Source organism: Bos indicus, chromosome 5, assembly GCF_029378745.1.
Source record: "Bos indicus isolate NIAB-ARS_2022 breed Sahiwal x Tharparkar chromosome 5, NIAB-ARS_B.indTharparkar_mat_pri_1.0, whole genome shotgun sequence".
NCBI classification, from domain to species: domain Eukaryota; kingdom Metazoa; phylum Chordata; class Mammalia; order Artiodactyla; family Bovidae; genus Bos; species Bos indicus.
This window is the reverse complement of record NC_091764.1, coordinates 106,151,658-106,164,734: the sequence shown is the minus strand read 5'-3', so window position 1 is coordinate 106,164,734 and position 13,077 is coordinate 106,151,658. Positions and strand designations below refer to the sequence as shown.

The window sequence follows — 13,077 nt, the reverse complement described above, 5'->3', positions numbered from 1 at the left end:
TACCGTGGGCAGGGCAGAGTGCCTGGCCCTGTCTGTAAGGAATACTATAGCAGAGCTGGACTGGGTGAGATCTACCCAGGTCACACACCTGTGGCACCAGAAACTGCACTGTCCTAGAAATCCCTCCGTCCCACGAGGCCATTTCCATCATGAAACCTGCAACAGAGCAACAGATGTGGCTGAATGATGAGCTCTGGTTCAAGCCCACCTGTCCTTTACTGAAAGTAAACTGGACGTTTACAGTCAGGCTACCCGTCTCCACGTTTTAGGTGCCCACTTTCCTGTGGGAGAGGCAAGCCTGAGGGCCAGACACACTTCTGTAATCCTTAATTCTCCACACCAGCACGGTTCCCCACAGTGCTGTCAAAACACCTGGAATGATCATTTCTCGAGTTCTATTTTGTCTCCACACAATGAAGCCAAAACAAGTCATTAAAAATTCCATAAATATGTGGTTCTATTTTCTTTTCGGGAAAATGAAAGGTAGCTGAGAGTAAGTTCTATCAATGTTCAAATACTGTTGCATTTCAAGAGGGTTGGAGACGTCCCTGGTGGCCTAATGGTTAGGACTGGGTGCTTTTCACTGATGCGGCCCAGGTTCAAGCCTTGGTCGGGGAATTGATCTTACAGACTGCATAGTGTGACCCGAAACAAACAAAAAAGAGGGCTGGAGGTTTTGTTTTCTGATTGGAAAAGGTTAAAAAATCCATTATGAAGGATTTGCTCATTAAACCCTACAACTGGGGCACCAGGTGACCACAGGAATGCCCACGTTCTTTCACCTGGCTTGCTCAGCTGTCAAGATTTTCGAGGAAGAAATACAGGTCCTTGTTGTTAAACATAAGGTTGTATCTTACCTTTGACACACTTAAACACAAGTTCCGCTCTCCTTAAGCACCATGGTATAGTCATTTCCTAAAAACAGAAACAAAATAAATCGTATGTTTTTGATAGGACTTTGCAGGAAAAAGACACCTAACTAACCTGTGCTTTTCAAAGTGAAAACAGCGGCTACCCTCGTGGAGGGAACAGTGGAGAGGATGTGGGTTAAGCGGCTGGACGAGAGCCTGGGGTGGCTCCTGGGGTGCTGGCTGGTGACGTTCTGCTTCATCACCTGGGCGCTGCTGATGTCGGTGGTCAGTCGGGGAACGTGCGAGCCGTTTCTATGTGCTTTTCCCGAGGTGTATTATACGCTGCTGCTGCTGCTGCTAAGTTGCTTCAGTTGTGTCCGACTCTTTGCGACCCCATAGACAGGAGCCCACCAGTCTCCCCTGTCCCTGGGATTCTCCAGGCAAGAACACTGGAGTGGGTTGCCATTTCCTTCTCCAATACATGAAAGTGAAAAGTGAGAGTGAAGTTGCTCAGTTGTGTCCGACTCTTAGCGACCCCATGGACTGCAGCCTACCAGGCTCCTCTGTCCATGGGATTTTCCAGGCAAGAGTACTGGAGTGGGGTGCCGTTGCCTTCTCCGGTATTACATGCTAAGAAAGGTTAAAAGGGCTTCCGGGATGGCTCAGTGGTGAAGAATCCGCCTGCCAATGCAGGAGACGTGGGTTTTCGATCCCTGGGTTAGGAAGATCCCCTGGAGAAAGAAATGGCAACCCATTCCAGTATTCTTTGCTGGAAAACCCCACGGACAGAGAAGCCTGGTGGGCTACAGTACAGGGGGTGGCAAAAGAGTCGGACATGGCTGAGTAACTAAACAACAACGGAAAGTTAAAAACAAAGAACAACATCCGCGTCTACCACAACCACAACTAAAACCTGGCGAGTCCCAAACAAGTCAACAAGTTCACAGCACAGACAAGAGGAAAAGCCGGGAACTCGGGCTTCGTGGCCTGCTGGTTCACTCCCCGTACGGCAGGTTAGACTGATTCCAGGATGACACTGTCTTCAGGTCGCAAAGGTCTACGGGGGTAGAACTGCTAAGAGTAGGATGTCTTCCTTCCGGCTGATGGATTATTTTTTCCTTTTTTTTTTTTAAATTGCAATTCATTTTATCAACCCCAGGCCAGGACCATTTCCGACAGCAGTGTCACCTCACATGTGCTGCAGCGTGGGCATGAGTGGGGCAAGTCTGTCTGTCACAGGAAGAAAACAAGAGACGAAATGCTGTGGGACCCTTTTGTGAAAGCTAAGACAAACACTGTCTCTATATCCTGGGCAGTGTCGTCTGAGTTTGCAGGATAGACTCTGTGACCTGAATGGATGTTTAAATATGACTGATGGGAGGAGTGTGGCTTGATATACTCTTGTGAATTAAAACGGGACTCTGGACGCAGGCTTAATGTTCTGCAGCTGGCCGTCCCGATTTAAAACATGCAACTTCTGTGACACTGTGGGAGAGGGCACACTGCTAGTGTCAGATGTCTGGGAGTGAGGCCGAACCTGGTGACTTTTGGAAATGCTCCCTTCGAGGTCGTTTCCCACCTACATAGAACCATTTTTATAAACTGGTTAACCAGGAGTCCAGCTGCAGGCATGTCTGGATACTTTCGTGGGGCCGGACCTCGTCACAAACTTTCTTTGTTTCTCCCCAAAGACTCTGCTATAGATGGGCTGGTCTGTGATGAGAAGGATGGCTACAAGTTCCTGGTGGGACTGAGACTTTATAAAGCGACAGTGGAAGGAAAGGAAACAACAAAACACGTTGGTCAGTCACTCCTGCTGCCGAATTGGGTATGACTGAGGCTGAGAGGCTGAGAACACGGACGCACTGCTCATTAAATGAGTCAGAGCTCTCTTAATCAAAACGGTGTGTGTCTGGTAAAAACACACATGGATGGTCAGTGGGAAATCATCTAAACCACCCTGTCTTACATGGACTTGAGCTGTGTGTGTGTTTATACAGAGAACTGCCTTTAAAGTGAGGCCTCCTGAATACGATGAGTCTAAGCGGGGACTCAGTCACTCTGAAAAGTACAACATAAAATCTTCTGCACCACTTCTTTACGGTAAGAGGGTTTACACACATCTGCTACTCTGGTAAATAACTTTTAATAATCAAGGAGTGAATGCCCTTCCTTTCACAATCTGTCCTTGCCGGCTAGCCATTTTGCTTTTTAAAGAATGCCACTCAAAACCAGCAGCACCGTGCTGCTGATACAGGTCCTTCACCCCGTTGGCCACGGGCTCTCCCGGAAGGACCAGCTGGCACCTGCTTGGAGGCTGTTTCACTCCTCCAGACTCTCTAACTAAAGTTGGATCTAACCTCTGTATTATGTCCACAACTTAGCCCCTCTAACTAGCTTTCATGGAGGGGAGGGAAGAAAGCATGAGAGAAAGCAGTCATGGGAAGAGAGTTTTTTTTTAAATTTAAAAGCATAAAATACAGTCCATCGCAAAAGAAGCGAACGATTGTGCCACATTTTAGTTGTAGAAGCCGCCAGTATGTGCTTTATAGCAACAGTGTCCTTGAGAACCTGGTGAAAGGAGGCTGGCTTCTTCCTGACAACGAGCAAGCATCTCTTTCTATTGCCTGTCAATGCCTACTCAGAGAGTGCTAAGTAATTTTAACGGTGGTCTAGGCCAATACAAATGTGGAGGTAAACCTGCTGCTGCTGCTGCTAAGTCGCTTTAGTCGTGTCCGACTCTGTGTGACCCCATAGACTGCAGCCCACCAGGCTCCCCCGTCCCTGGGATTCTCCAGGCAAGAACACTGGAGTGGGCTGCCATTTCCTTCTCCAATGCAGGAAAGTGAAAAGTGAAAGGGAAGTTGCTCAGTCGTGTCCGACTCTTAAGTGACCCCATGGACCACAGCCCACCAGGCTCCTCCATCCACGGGATTTTCCAGGCAGGAGTCCTGGAGTGGGGTGCCATTGCCTTCTCCACAAATGTAAAGCTGATGATGCTTATTCTACAGTGTTGCCACATTCTCAGAAAATGCCAGCACTTTTCCCACCTGCTTACCTCTGACATATCGTGCACCAGCAGGAGGGGAATACTGACGGTCGTGATGTCGTGGGTACAGCAAACCTTGAGGATGTTTCGGAGCCCCATGATGGCGGGGTCCCGAGCAGTGATGTTTCCCGATTTCACGTTGTCATCCACACAAAGGTGGAAAGCGACATGTATTTCTGAGAGGTTAGAGTGCCGTGTGATGTAAAATTCTCCTGTGAACACCAGATAACAATCGTGACTTTCAGAAACACAAAGCGTGTTCACTAGTGGGCTTCAGAGACGACTGTGACAGGCAGCCAGTGTGCTGAACCAGCAGAGGAGTTTATCAGGGACCTGTGTGGAACTCAGGAAGCAAATAGGATTAGTGCTACTTAATTCTTGGAAAGAAGGTGATGGAAAAGAGAGGTGATGGCCGAATTCATCTTAGGTTCATAAATTGGTATGAAGAGACCACCAAGTAGTATGTAAATCAAATCAGTGCCCATCATCGCAGTTTTGATATAAATGCTCAAAGCGCTCTAATCATTCAAAATTAATATGTCAAGACAGGCTACTTGAAGATCTGTCTTCCCCACACCCTGCACCTGCTCTTCTCCATCTCAGTTTAGGGGCCCAGTTTCCTTCCATTAGCTGCAAAGACAGAAACACACGAGTTGGCCTTCATTACTCTCTTTTTCTCATGACATCCTCCCCAATCCAATTCACCACCAACTATTTTCAGTGTTGTTGTTCAGTCGCTAAGTTGTATCCAACTCTTTGAGACCCCACGGACTGTAGCACAACAGGCTTCCCTGCCTTCCACTATCCCCTGGAATTTGCTCAAATTTCACGTCCATTGAATCCGTGATGCTATTTCATCGTCTGCCACCCCCTTATCCTTTTGCCTCCAATCTTTCCCAGCATCAGGGGCTTTTTCCAGTGAGTTGGCTCTTCACATCAGGTGTCCAAAGTACTGGAGCTTCAGCATCAGTCCTTTCAGTGAAAATTCAAGGTTCATTTCCATTAAGATTGACTGGTTTGATTTCCTTGCTTTCCAAGGGACTCTCAAGAGTCCAGCACCACAATTTGAAAGCATCAATTCTTTGGTGCTCAGCCTTCTTCATGGTCCAACTCTCACATGTGTACACGACTACTGGAAAAATCATAGCTTTATCTCTATGGGCCTTTGTCGGCAGGGTGATGTCTCTGCTTTTTAATTCGCTGTCTAGGTTTGTCATAGCTTTCCTTCCAAGGAGTAAGTGTCTTATTTCATGGCTGTAGTCACTGCCCACAGTGATTTGGGAGGCCAAGAAAATAAAACCTGTCACTGCTCCCATTTTTTCTCCTTCTATTTGCCATGAAGTGATCTATAACAAACCTCTCAACTATCTCAAGTCTGAGCACTCCATTTTTATTGCTATCACCCTAGTTCACAGTACCATCTTATCACCTAGGTTTCAGCAACAGCCTCTAAATTAACCTCTTTGTTCCCATTCTTGCCAACGATCATGATTTTAAGTACAGACCAGATTACATCACTCTCCCACTTAACATGGTCCAAAAGGCTCACATGACACTCAGGAAAAAAACCCAAACTCCATCCTCTTGTCTTACCCTTTCTCACCCCAGCCACACGACCTTCCTTAAGGTCTTCACACACACAGGGCTTGTTCCTGATCCAGGGCTGCTTCCTGAGGGCCCTTCCCCCATGGCTCCTGTCCAGATGACTGCTTTTCACCAATCATGTCTCAGAGAGAAAGTCACCTCCTCTCGGAAGTCTTCCTTGATTGACCCATATGATTGATGTAGGACTCCCTCACCCCTCACTTATTCTCTTTCACATTGTTCTATTTTCTCCTCAGCACTGAAATTCTTTTGTTATCTATTTATGAGGTTATTTTAAAGAGAGTACCACTGTTTACATGCCGTGACTGTAAGGACTTTTGCCTCTCTCGTTTACCGTGCTGTCTGTAGCTCATGAAACTACAGGACCTGGTACACAGAAGGTACTTGGTAAACTTTGGTTTGCTGAATGGTAATCAAATGTTTTCAACCAAAAGCTTATTTTATCCAGGCTTTCTACAATCACTCCATTTCCTAGGTAGCCATGCCAGCCATTGGCTTTTATATTCTGCAGTTTCTGTCAATGTAAATAAACAGAAAATATATAAAAATATGTTTTTTTTATCCAGGCTTTCTACAATCACTCCATTTCCTAGGTAGCCATGCCAGCCATTGGCTTTTATATTCTGCAGTTTCTGTCAATGTAAATAAACAGAAAATATATAAAAATATGTTTTTATAAACACACCTGCCTCACTGGAAATTCTGAGATGTTCTTCGAGGAAAATCTTGCTATTGTAAAACCTAGTCTTCCATCACTAACCCACATCCCCACAAATTCTGCTCATCCTGGCCTCAAGGTCCTTATCTTAGGATTTTACTTTGTATTTACTTATAAACACAGAGTATGTTTAAAGTACTTAACACACGTTGGCACGGTGTTTAACAATTTCCAGTTACAAGTATACATAAGCTGTGTCACTGATAGGCCCTAGTCAAAAGTCTGTTTTTTTTTTTCTTTGACTTACGATATAAGAACTAGATAAGCAGTAAAAGAAATTAGAGAAAGGCCAGTGACAGGCCAAACTAGACAAAAGAAACGTTAAAAAAAAAAACTTGTTTGGCAAGAAGTGGTACGGCTGCCATTTCCCTGGCAGGCAACACGAGACGCGGACTGCTTATCAGAAACCAGGCAGGTCCCAGGAGGCCCCCCCTTTCGAACTCTGGCTGATGGCTTAGGCGGTGGGGGTCACCATGTTGAAACTGGGCCACGGCCAGCACAGGGGCTGACGACTCACTTACTGCACAAGTCAGGTGTTCCTAATCCCCAAGCTGGCACTGCTTCATCCGACCTCAGACGACTTGTCCTGGGCCTCGTTTTACCCGTGAGGAACGTGGGGGTCTCAGCGCTGGCAGCGGTGATTGAAATAACAGAAGACGGTAGGAAAAGGGACCAGACTGGGTGTTAAGAAGATCTGGCATCTAGCACTGACTGGTTGAGTGATCTTGGACAAATCAATTCAATTTACAGATCCTCTGTACTTTATGAATTAGATGGGAAAAATAACTCCTGACTGCTTTCCTTACAAAGATGTTTTAAGAATTAGAGAAGCTGATGTTTAATTCTTAAGATGATACAAGCTACAAGTAATTAGATAATGACGAAGCAAACTCACTGGTTAAAAGAGACATAAATCAAACTCTTTCTCTGTAACTTGAAATCTAGAAGGATTTTGTGATCTGGACACTTCTAATCTCCTGTCTCCTTCCTGGGTAGGCTGGCAAGCTTTTTCCAAATGGAAACTCAGAAGCTACCAGCATAGCTCACTGAACCCTTAACTCCACCTTCTCTGATGCTGACTTATAGCACAGTCTCCTGATTTACTACTAATAGCCAGATACTCACCTACAGGCTTTTCCCAAGAAGGACCAAGAGGGAAAATGCACACAGCAGTAAAGAGTTAAGTTTAAAAAAGTCAGACATTGGTACCTCCAGAACAGATAAGGGTGACACATTTTAAGAAAGCCACAAAATATAGATGATTTAAATTATGCACCTACGAAGAGAGATAAGATAAATCCTGTCTCAATGAAGGTATTTTTAGATGGAGAGGAGGACAGTTTCCTGCTCCACAAAGTGGAGAACCACCTCGTGGTGACACAATCCCCGCCACTTAGCATTATCCACCGGAGTGGGCTCTCTGAGGTGGGCGTGCACTCGGAAGCCGACGACCACAAGCTAGCTGGCCGGGAGAGGAGTGAGCACCAGGATTACGTGGAATGTGGCCTTGGCGTCGAAAATCTGGGGAAGGAAATGGAGCCAGACAACCTTGGCTGTTTCAGCACCTGCGACGTGGTTGAAGAGACTGCCCTGTCACACAGACACTGCTGCAGGCCATCAGAGGGCATGGAACCTGGAAGAACATCAGGGGCCCAACTTCCAGATGATAAGCAATATTCCCAAGAGTCATACAGGAGATTTAAAGAAAGGGAGGACAGGAACATTTATGGGGAGATAGCAATAAAAAAGATTCTAAATCAGATGACCTGTGCTCTTCCCACGTGCTCAATTATTTACATCTCTATCTACTGTTGTTTATATGTCAGAAAAAAAGTGATTTATTGGCTCATTTAAGAAACTAAGGAACAATGTGTGATGCAGCAAATAATAATAAAAACTTACGCAACGGCTTGAGGAATTTTTCTTGTACGCATCTGGGAAAACTCAGGGCTGGTGTAAGAATAAGGATTTAGTTGCTGGACACTATAACAGGGTATCTACAGAGATACAAAGTTCTAGGGTGATACATTCGACAAACTGTATAATGTACACCAAAAGAACCTGTGTTTCAAATCTGTGATTTCAATGCACGTGAGTATAAGAAAACCGCAAGTGAAATAATACTCACCAGGTAAAATATTTAAATAGTTTCTATCTGCAGTTTTAGTCTTATCGTCACTTCCTCCATTTCGGCTTCCAGAATCTATTTATAAGATAACGCAACATGAGAGAATATAGTTAACGTATGAGAACACACTTGTGATGTCCCCCAAACAACCACAACCACAGCAAAAATCTACTAAGGATCTCTAGGTATCAGGTGGTCTGTGACATGCTTTATACGGATGGTCTCTTAATTCTTACAAAACTCCTCTAACCAGAACACTCTACCCTTTTCATCTTATATGTGAGAAGAGAGGCTTAGATGGGTTAACTCACTTAAGGAAGGAGGCACAGGTAAGTGGCAGAACCAGGTCTGGAACCCACACACTCAGGTTCCAAATTCTGTGATCTTGACCACAAGAGACTTGCCAAGGCTCTGTTTTTCATTTGGGCCGTTCAGGGCACTAAGTTAACTACACATAAAATAACTTCATTAGGCAGTTGTGGGGTGGCCATCTTTATTTTTAGAATCTGAGTCACTGTTGAGGATATAACTTGTTCAGGATGACAGGCTAATGGTTAGTAGCACTGGGAATCATTTGATATTCAGCCCATCCTTGAAATCTGTCACTTCTTATCTGACACTATATACAATTTCTTCCAAATAGATACTTGAGATTCCATTTCAAATGGAGTCTTCTCCCCCCGCCCCCACCAGATATTTAATAGTTTTTCTTTCTTTTTAGAAGGCATGATATTACTTTGAAGGATAAATGTTGCTAAAATAAAATATAGCACATTTGATTATTCATTATTATGGCTGAACACATTATTTTACTTGTATACATATATTTTTAATACAAGACACATCGGAATTTTATAAGAATCCTAAGAGAACTGAAAAATGCAGCGTGAATATTATTAGATACCTGTCTTTAAGAAACTATGTATCTATACAAATTAAATCTAAGACTATATCGCAATGGCTTTCAATATGAGAAAATCACTTGAAAACAGTCAGAACTTGAAATGAGTAAACTGAAACTACCAGGGAGTATTATAGTTTAAAAGTTCTGAATAAAAGTAACCTAGTGTTTTACCCACTGACTACTCTGAGTCATTGGTTATAACACCGTACCTTGTAAATGCATATATTTTATAAACACACTGAGGGAGGGAGAGACATAGACAGAAGGCTCTGTGTTGCCAGAATCCACATTTAATGCAATAATGTGATTCTCATACAGACACCTGAAATTGACGGGCTCTGAATAAATGGCTGCTCACAGCACAGAAAACAAAAACACAGTAAATGAGGAGCCTCTAATTTTGTTCACGTGCAATCTGAAACTGACAAAATCCTTCCTAAGAAACAAAAAAAAGAACAGTCTATAGCCCGCCCGCCTTCCGTGTTTCAAAGGTAATACCCTGTAACACTAAGAAGATGGTTATTTTCAAAAATGGGTATAAAATATGTACAAAAATGAAACTGCTTTTGGCTTATCATGAACCACAGAAACAAAAACACAGTGAGAAAAATAACGGAGTGTCTTAGGATAGACAGACTTCCGTATCAGGATGTAAACGTGCATAACAAACGTGGGCACGCCTCAGAAAAGGAAGAGACGGGGAAAGCATTTTGGCAAAACTCTTCTATAACAACACGCGGGCTTCTCTAAGAAAGGAGTCTTTTATAAACCTACTTGTTTCACTGACTCACTTAAACCACAAAATAGCTGCCCGAACAAGAACAAAATACTACCATGATGTACACACGGTGCCCTAACCGTATGTGGTTTAAAAACTTTCCGTCCCCACACACTTTCTAACCTCTCATAAATATGCTCAGCACCCTCTGCCTTCTCCTAACTGTTGTGATCTCCGTCTTCATGCTTTTAGTCACTACAGAGAACAATAGCTGGATGTCTCCGATCACATCCGTGCCACTTTGAATGAGATGGGGGCAGGGGTTGGCAGAAGAATAAGAGGACGGACTGGAATTTGCCCGAAGGTCCTTGTTGGGGTGCGCTTCCAGGCTGATTTTCGAGACTCAGCCGGGGTCTGTTGTGAGTGACACGCATTGCCAGAGCAAAGCCACCGTTACCTATAGTGGAAATACAAACTGGCGGGGCTGCGGCGCAGAGTAACTGCTAACGTTATCAGAAGTACAACTGCCTGTGCCCTTTAGCTCAGGAATGTCTTTTTAGGACTCTATTTCAGAGATACGCTCACTCATGCCAGATGATATATGTGTAAGATTATTCATGCATTATTACTTAGAAGAAAAAACTCTGGAACAGATGAAATGCCCATTAACAGGGATGTGATCATTAAGGGGATATCCTGCAGTGGACCCTATCCAGCAGTAACAGGCTCTAAGGATGCTCTGTCTGTACAGATGTGGAAGGATGCCCAAGACAAACTATTCAGTGGAAAAAAAAGCAGAAGACAAAAGAGTGTGCAGAGAAAGCTGCCATTTGCATGAAGCAGGAAAATCTGTAAATACACACAGACATGTGCTCACACACACATTCATAAACGCATGTCTGGAAGGTACACGAGACACAGCACTGGCTGCCCCAGGAGCAGGAAACTGGATGGCTGATGGACAGAGCCAAGAGTCTCTCACCGTATGCTCTTTTGTACAGTCTGAATTGTGAATCTTGAGGTGATACTAGTGGTAAAGAACCCCTCCCAATGCAGGAGACATAGAAGACACGGTTTCAATCTCTGGATTGGGAAGATCCCCTGAAAGACGGCATGGCAACCCACTCCAGTATGCCTGCCTGGAGAACCCCACAGAGGAGCCTGACAGGCTATAGTCCAGGGGGTCACAAAGAGTCAGACATGACTGAAGCGATTTAGCACATACAAGGCTATCTTTACCTATTTCAGCAACGATTACAATTTAAAAAAATGTTTTTTTAAGTCTACTGAATAAACATAGACACTATTATGAATGCTAATCAAGTCGATTCTAGAGAACTGCCTTCTATCATCAGGAGAACAGGAGGAATTCTTCAACATACATGGGAGAGAGAATAAAGTCACCAAGCAAAGGTATAGCAGTGTCTCTGTTTACTATAAAAAACAAAACCTGTGAACCCAAAGCACCAGAAAACTCTAAGGGTTTCTCTGAAACACTGCAGCTGCAAAACAAACAAGGCAGACAACCAAAGCACCGGAAGCAGATTTAAAGGTCTGACCAACTATTAAAAACGTGCCATATTTTATTTCTTGGGCAAGACATCAAGTTTCTGTAAGAAATAATAAAACACTGGGTATGTACTCGAGTCGTATAAGAGCATGTATTGTAATTTTAAGCTTGTGATATACTATGAAATATCAGAAAAATAAGAAAAACAGACCTCATGTATATTCTTGAATGAATATTACCCTTATATATTTAGCTCCTAACTAAACAAACTTATGGCACCAATTTACTTTTTGGAGAGATTCCTTTCTAAACTTTCATTTTTCAATTACAGATAGCAGAATCACTCTGTAACTTGAGCTAGAGTATCTTCTTCTATGTCTCCCCTGTCTTCCCAAAGGTCTTCTTACACATAATTAAAAATTACTGAAGAGAGACACCATGAACTTTTCCCATAGCTTTTAAACCATCTTCCAGTAAATTTCCTATAAGGATGTTTAGATTGTGGATAAATATAGAAAAAGCAGGATATAGTTCTAAACATAGTAATTTTTAAAAAGAACAACCAAAACCAGTTCTTGTAACTGACTTCATGCTACCTAAGTGGATCAAAGATGGAACATATAAGAAGTGTATATTTCGGGCTGTTTACCCTATGATTTCAATGTCCTTTACAGTTCTAATTATATCCATTGTAGAGATACAGAACTTGAAGCAAAGGATCCCAACTTTCCACTGAGTGCCTACTTCAAGTACAACTACAGAATCAAAGTTTTAAAACAGTTTTTCTAAGGATCTTGAACAAAATCAGGCAGAAAAGAAAATTAAGAACAGAATTCAAGCTTCTAAAGACTCTGAAATTTGTTCTTAATTTCTTCCTTCCCACAACTTTCTCTATTTCAGGTGGCCAGGATGCTAAGAGAGTGCTTAGAGACAGAACATCCTCAAAGTGAAATTTTTTAAAATCTGAGTTTCACTGACCATGAGATTCTTTCAACTTGCTCCTGCGCTGGGTTCTTGCATAAAGTACAACCTGCTGGACAACCTCCAGCTGCTCTTCAATCCGGGGGAAATGAAAGTCAGTGCATTCTTGGCAAACCGTGGCGAAATCTAGGGGACCCAACATAGTTAACAAACTTGCAAAGGTGAAGTATCAGATCTTTAGTGTTTACTTACAGAGAGATCCATCAGAAATGGAACACAGTATTCCCAAGGATGGCAGCTCATACTTGTCCTGTCTATGATTATGTCTTAGTAAGTTAAGGGACAACAATTTGGTTCTGATCAGAAACTCACTCTCTCGATGGCTCAAAAGAATACATAATTAATAGGCAAGGAAATTTTAATAAAAGTCCAAACCTTCTTTAAATAGTAGACACTTTGATCATAATCTAGTTCCCAAAAGTGCTAAAAAAAAAAAAAAAAAAAAAATAGGTTCTTACACTTACTATAGAAAATAAAATATTCGAGCATCTTAAAAGTAGTTCTACATTTCAATGCACTTTCTATGTCAAACTCTTAAAAAATCATCAGAAAAAATGAATTGTACTAGGAGGGAAGGCAGAATTCAACCTAGCATTTTTAAGAAATAGACTAT

General features: G+C 43.0%; 1 protein-coding gene across 4 annotated transcripts in view; it reads right to left on the bottom strand.

Moving 5' to 3' along the window:
* Nucleotides 1-13,077, bottom strand: part of FERRY3 (FERRY endosomal RAB5 effector complex subunit 3) — a 40,263-nt gene that overhangs the window by 1,172 nt on the left and 26,014 nt on the right. For 3 of the 4 annotated variants that reach the window (XM_019961674.2, XM_070790274.1, XM_070790275.1), the window contains 5 exons: nt 12,462-12,590; nt 8,352-8,426; nt 3,910-4,112; nt 858-915; nt 89-156 (listed from right to left, as the gene is read on the bottom strand). In XM_019961674.2, coding sequence (XP_019817233.1) covers nt 89-156; nt 858-915; nt 3,910-4,112; nt 8,352-8,426; nt 12,462-12,590 — 533 coding nt within the window. Of the gene's footprint in view, nt 1-88; nt 157-857; nt 916-984; nt 2,082-3,909; nt 4,113-8,351; nt 8,427-12,461; nt 12,591-13,077 lie in introns of those variants that run through there. The other variant, XR_011566776.1, reaches the window with a different exon arrangement.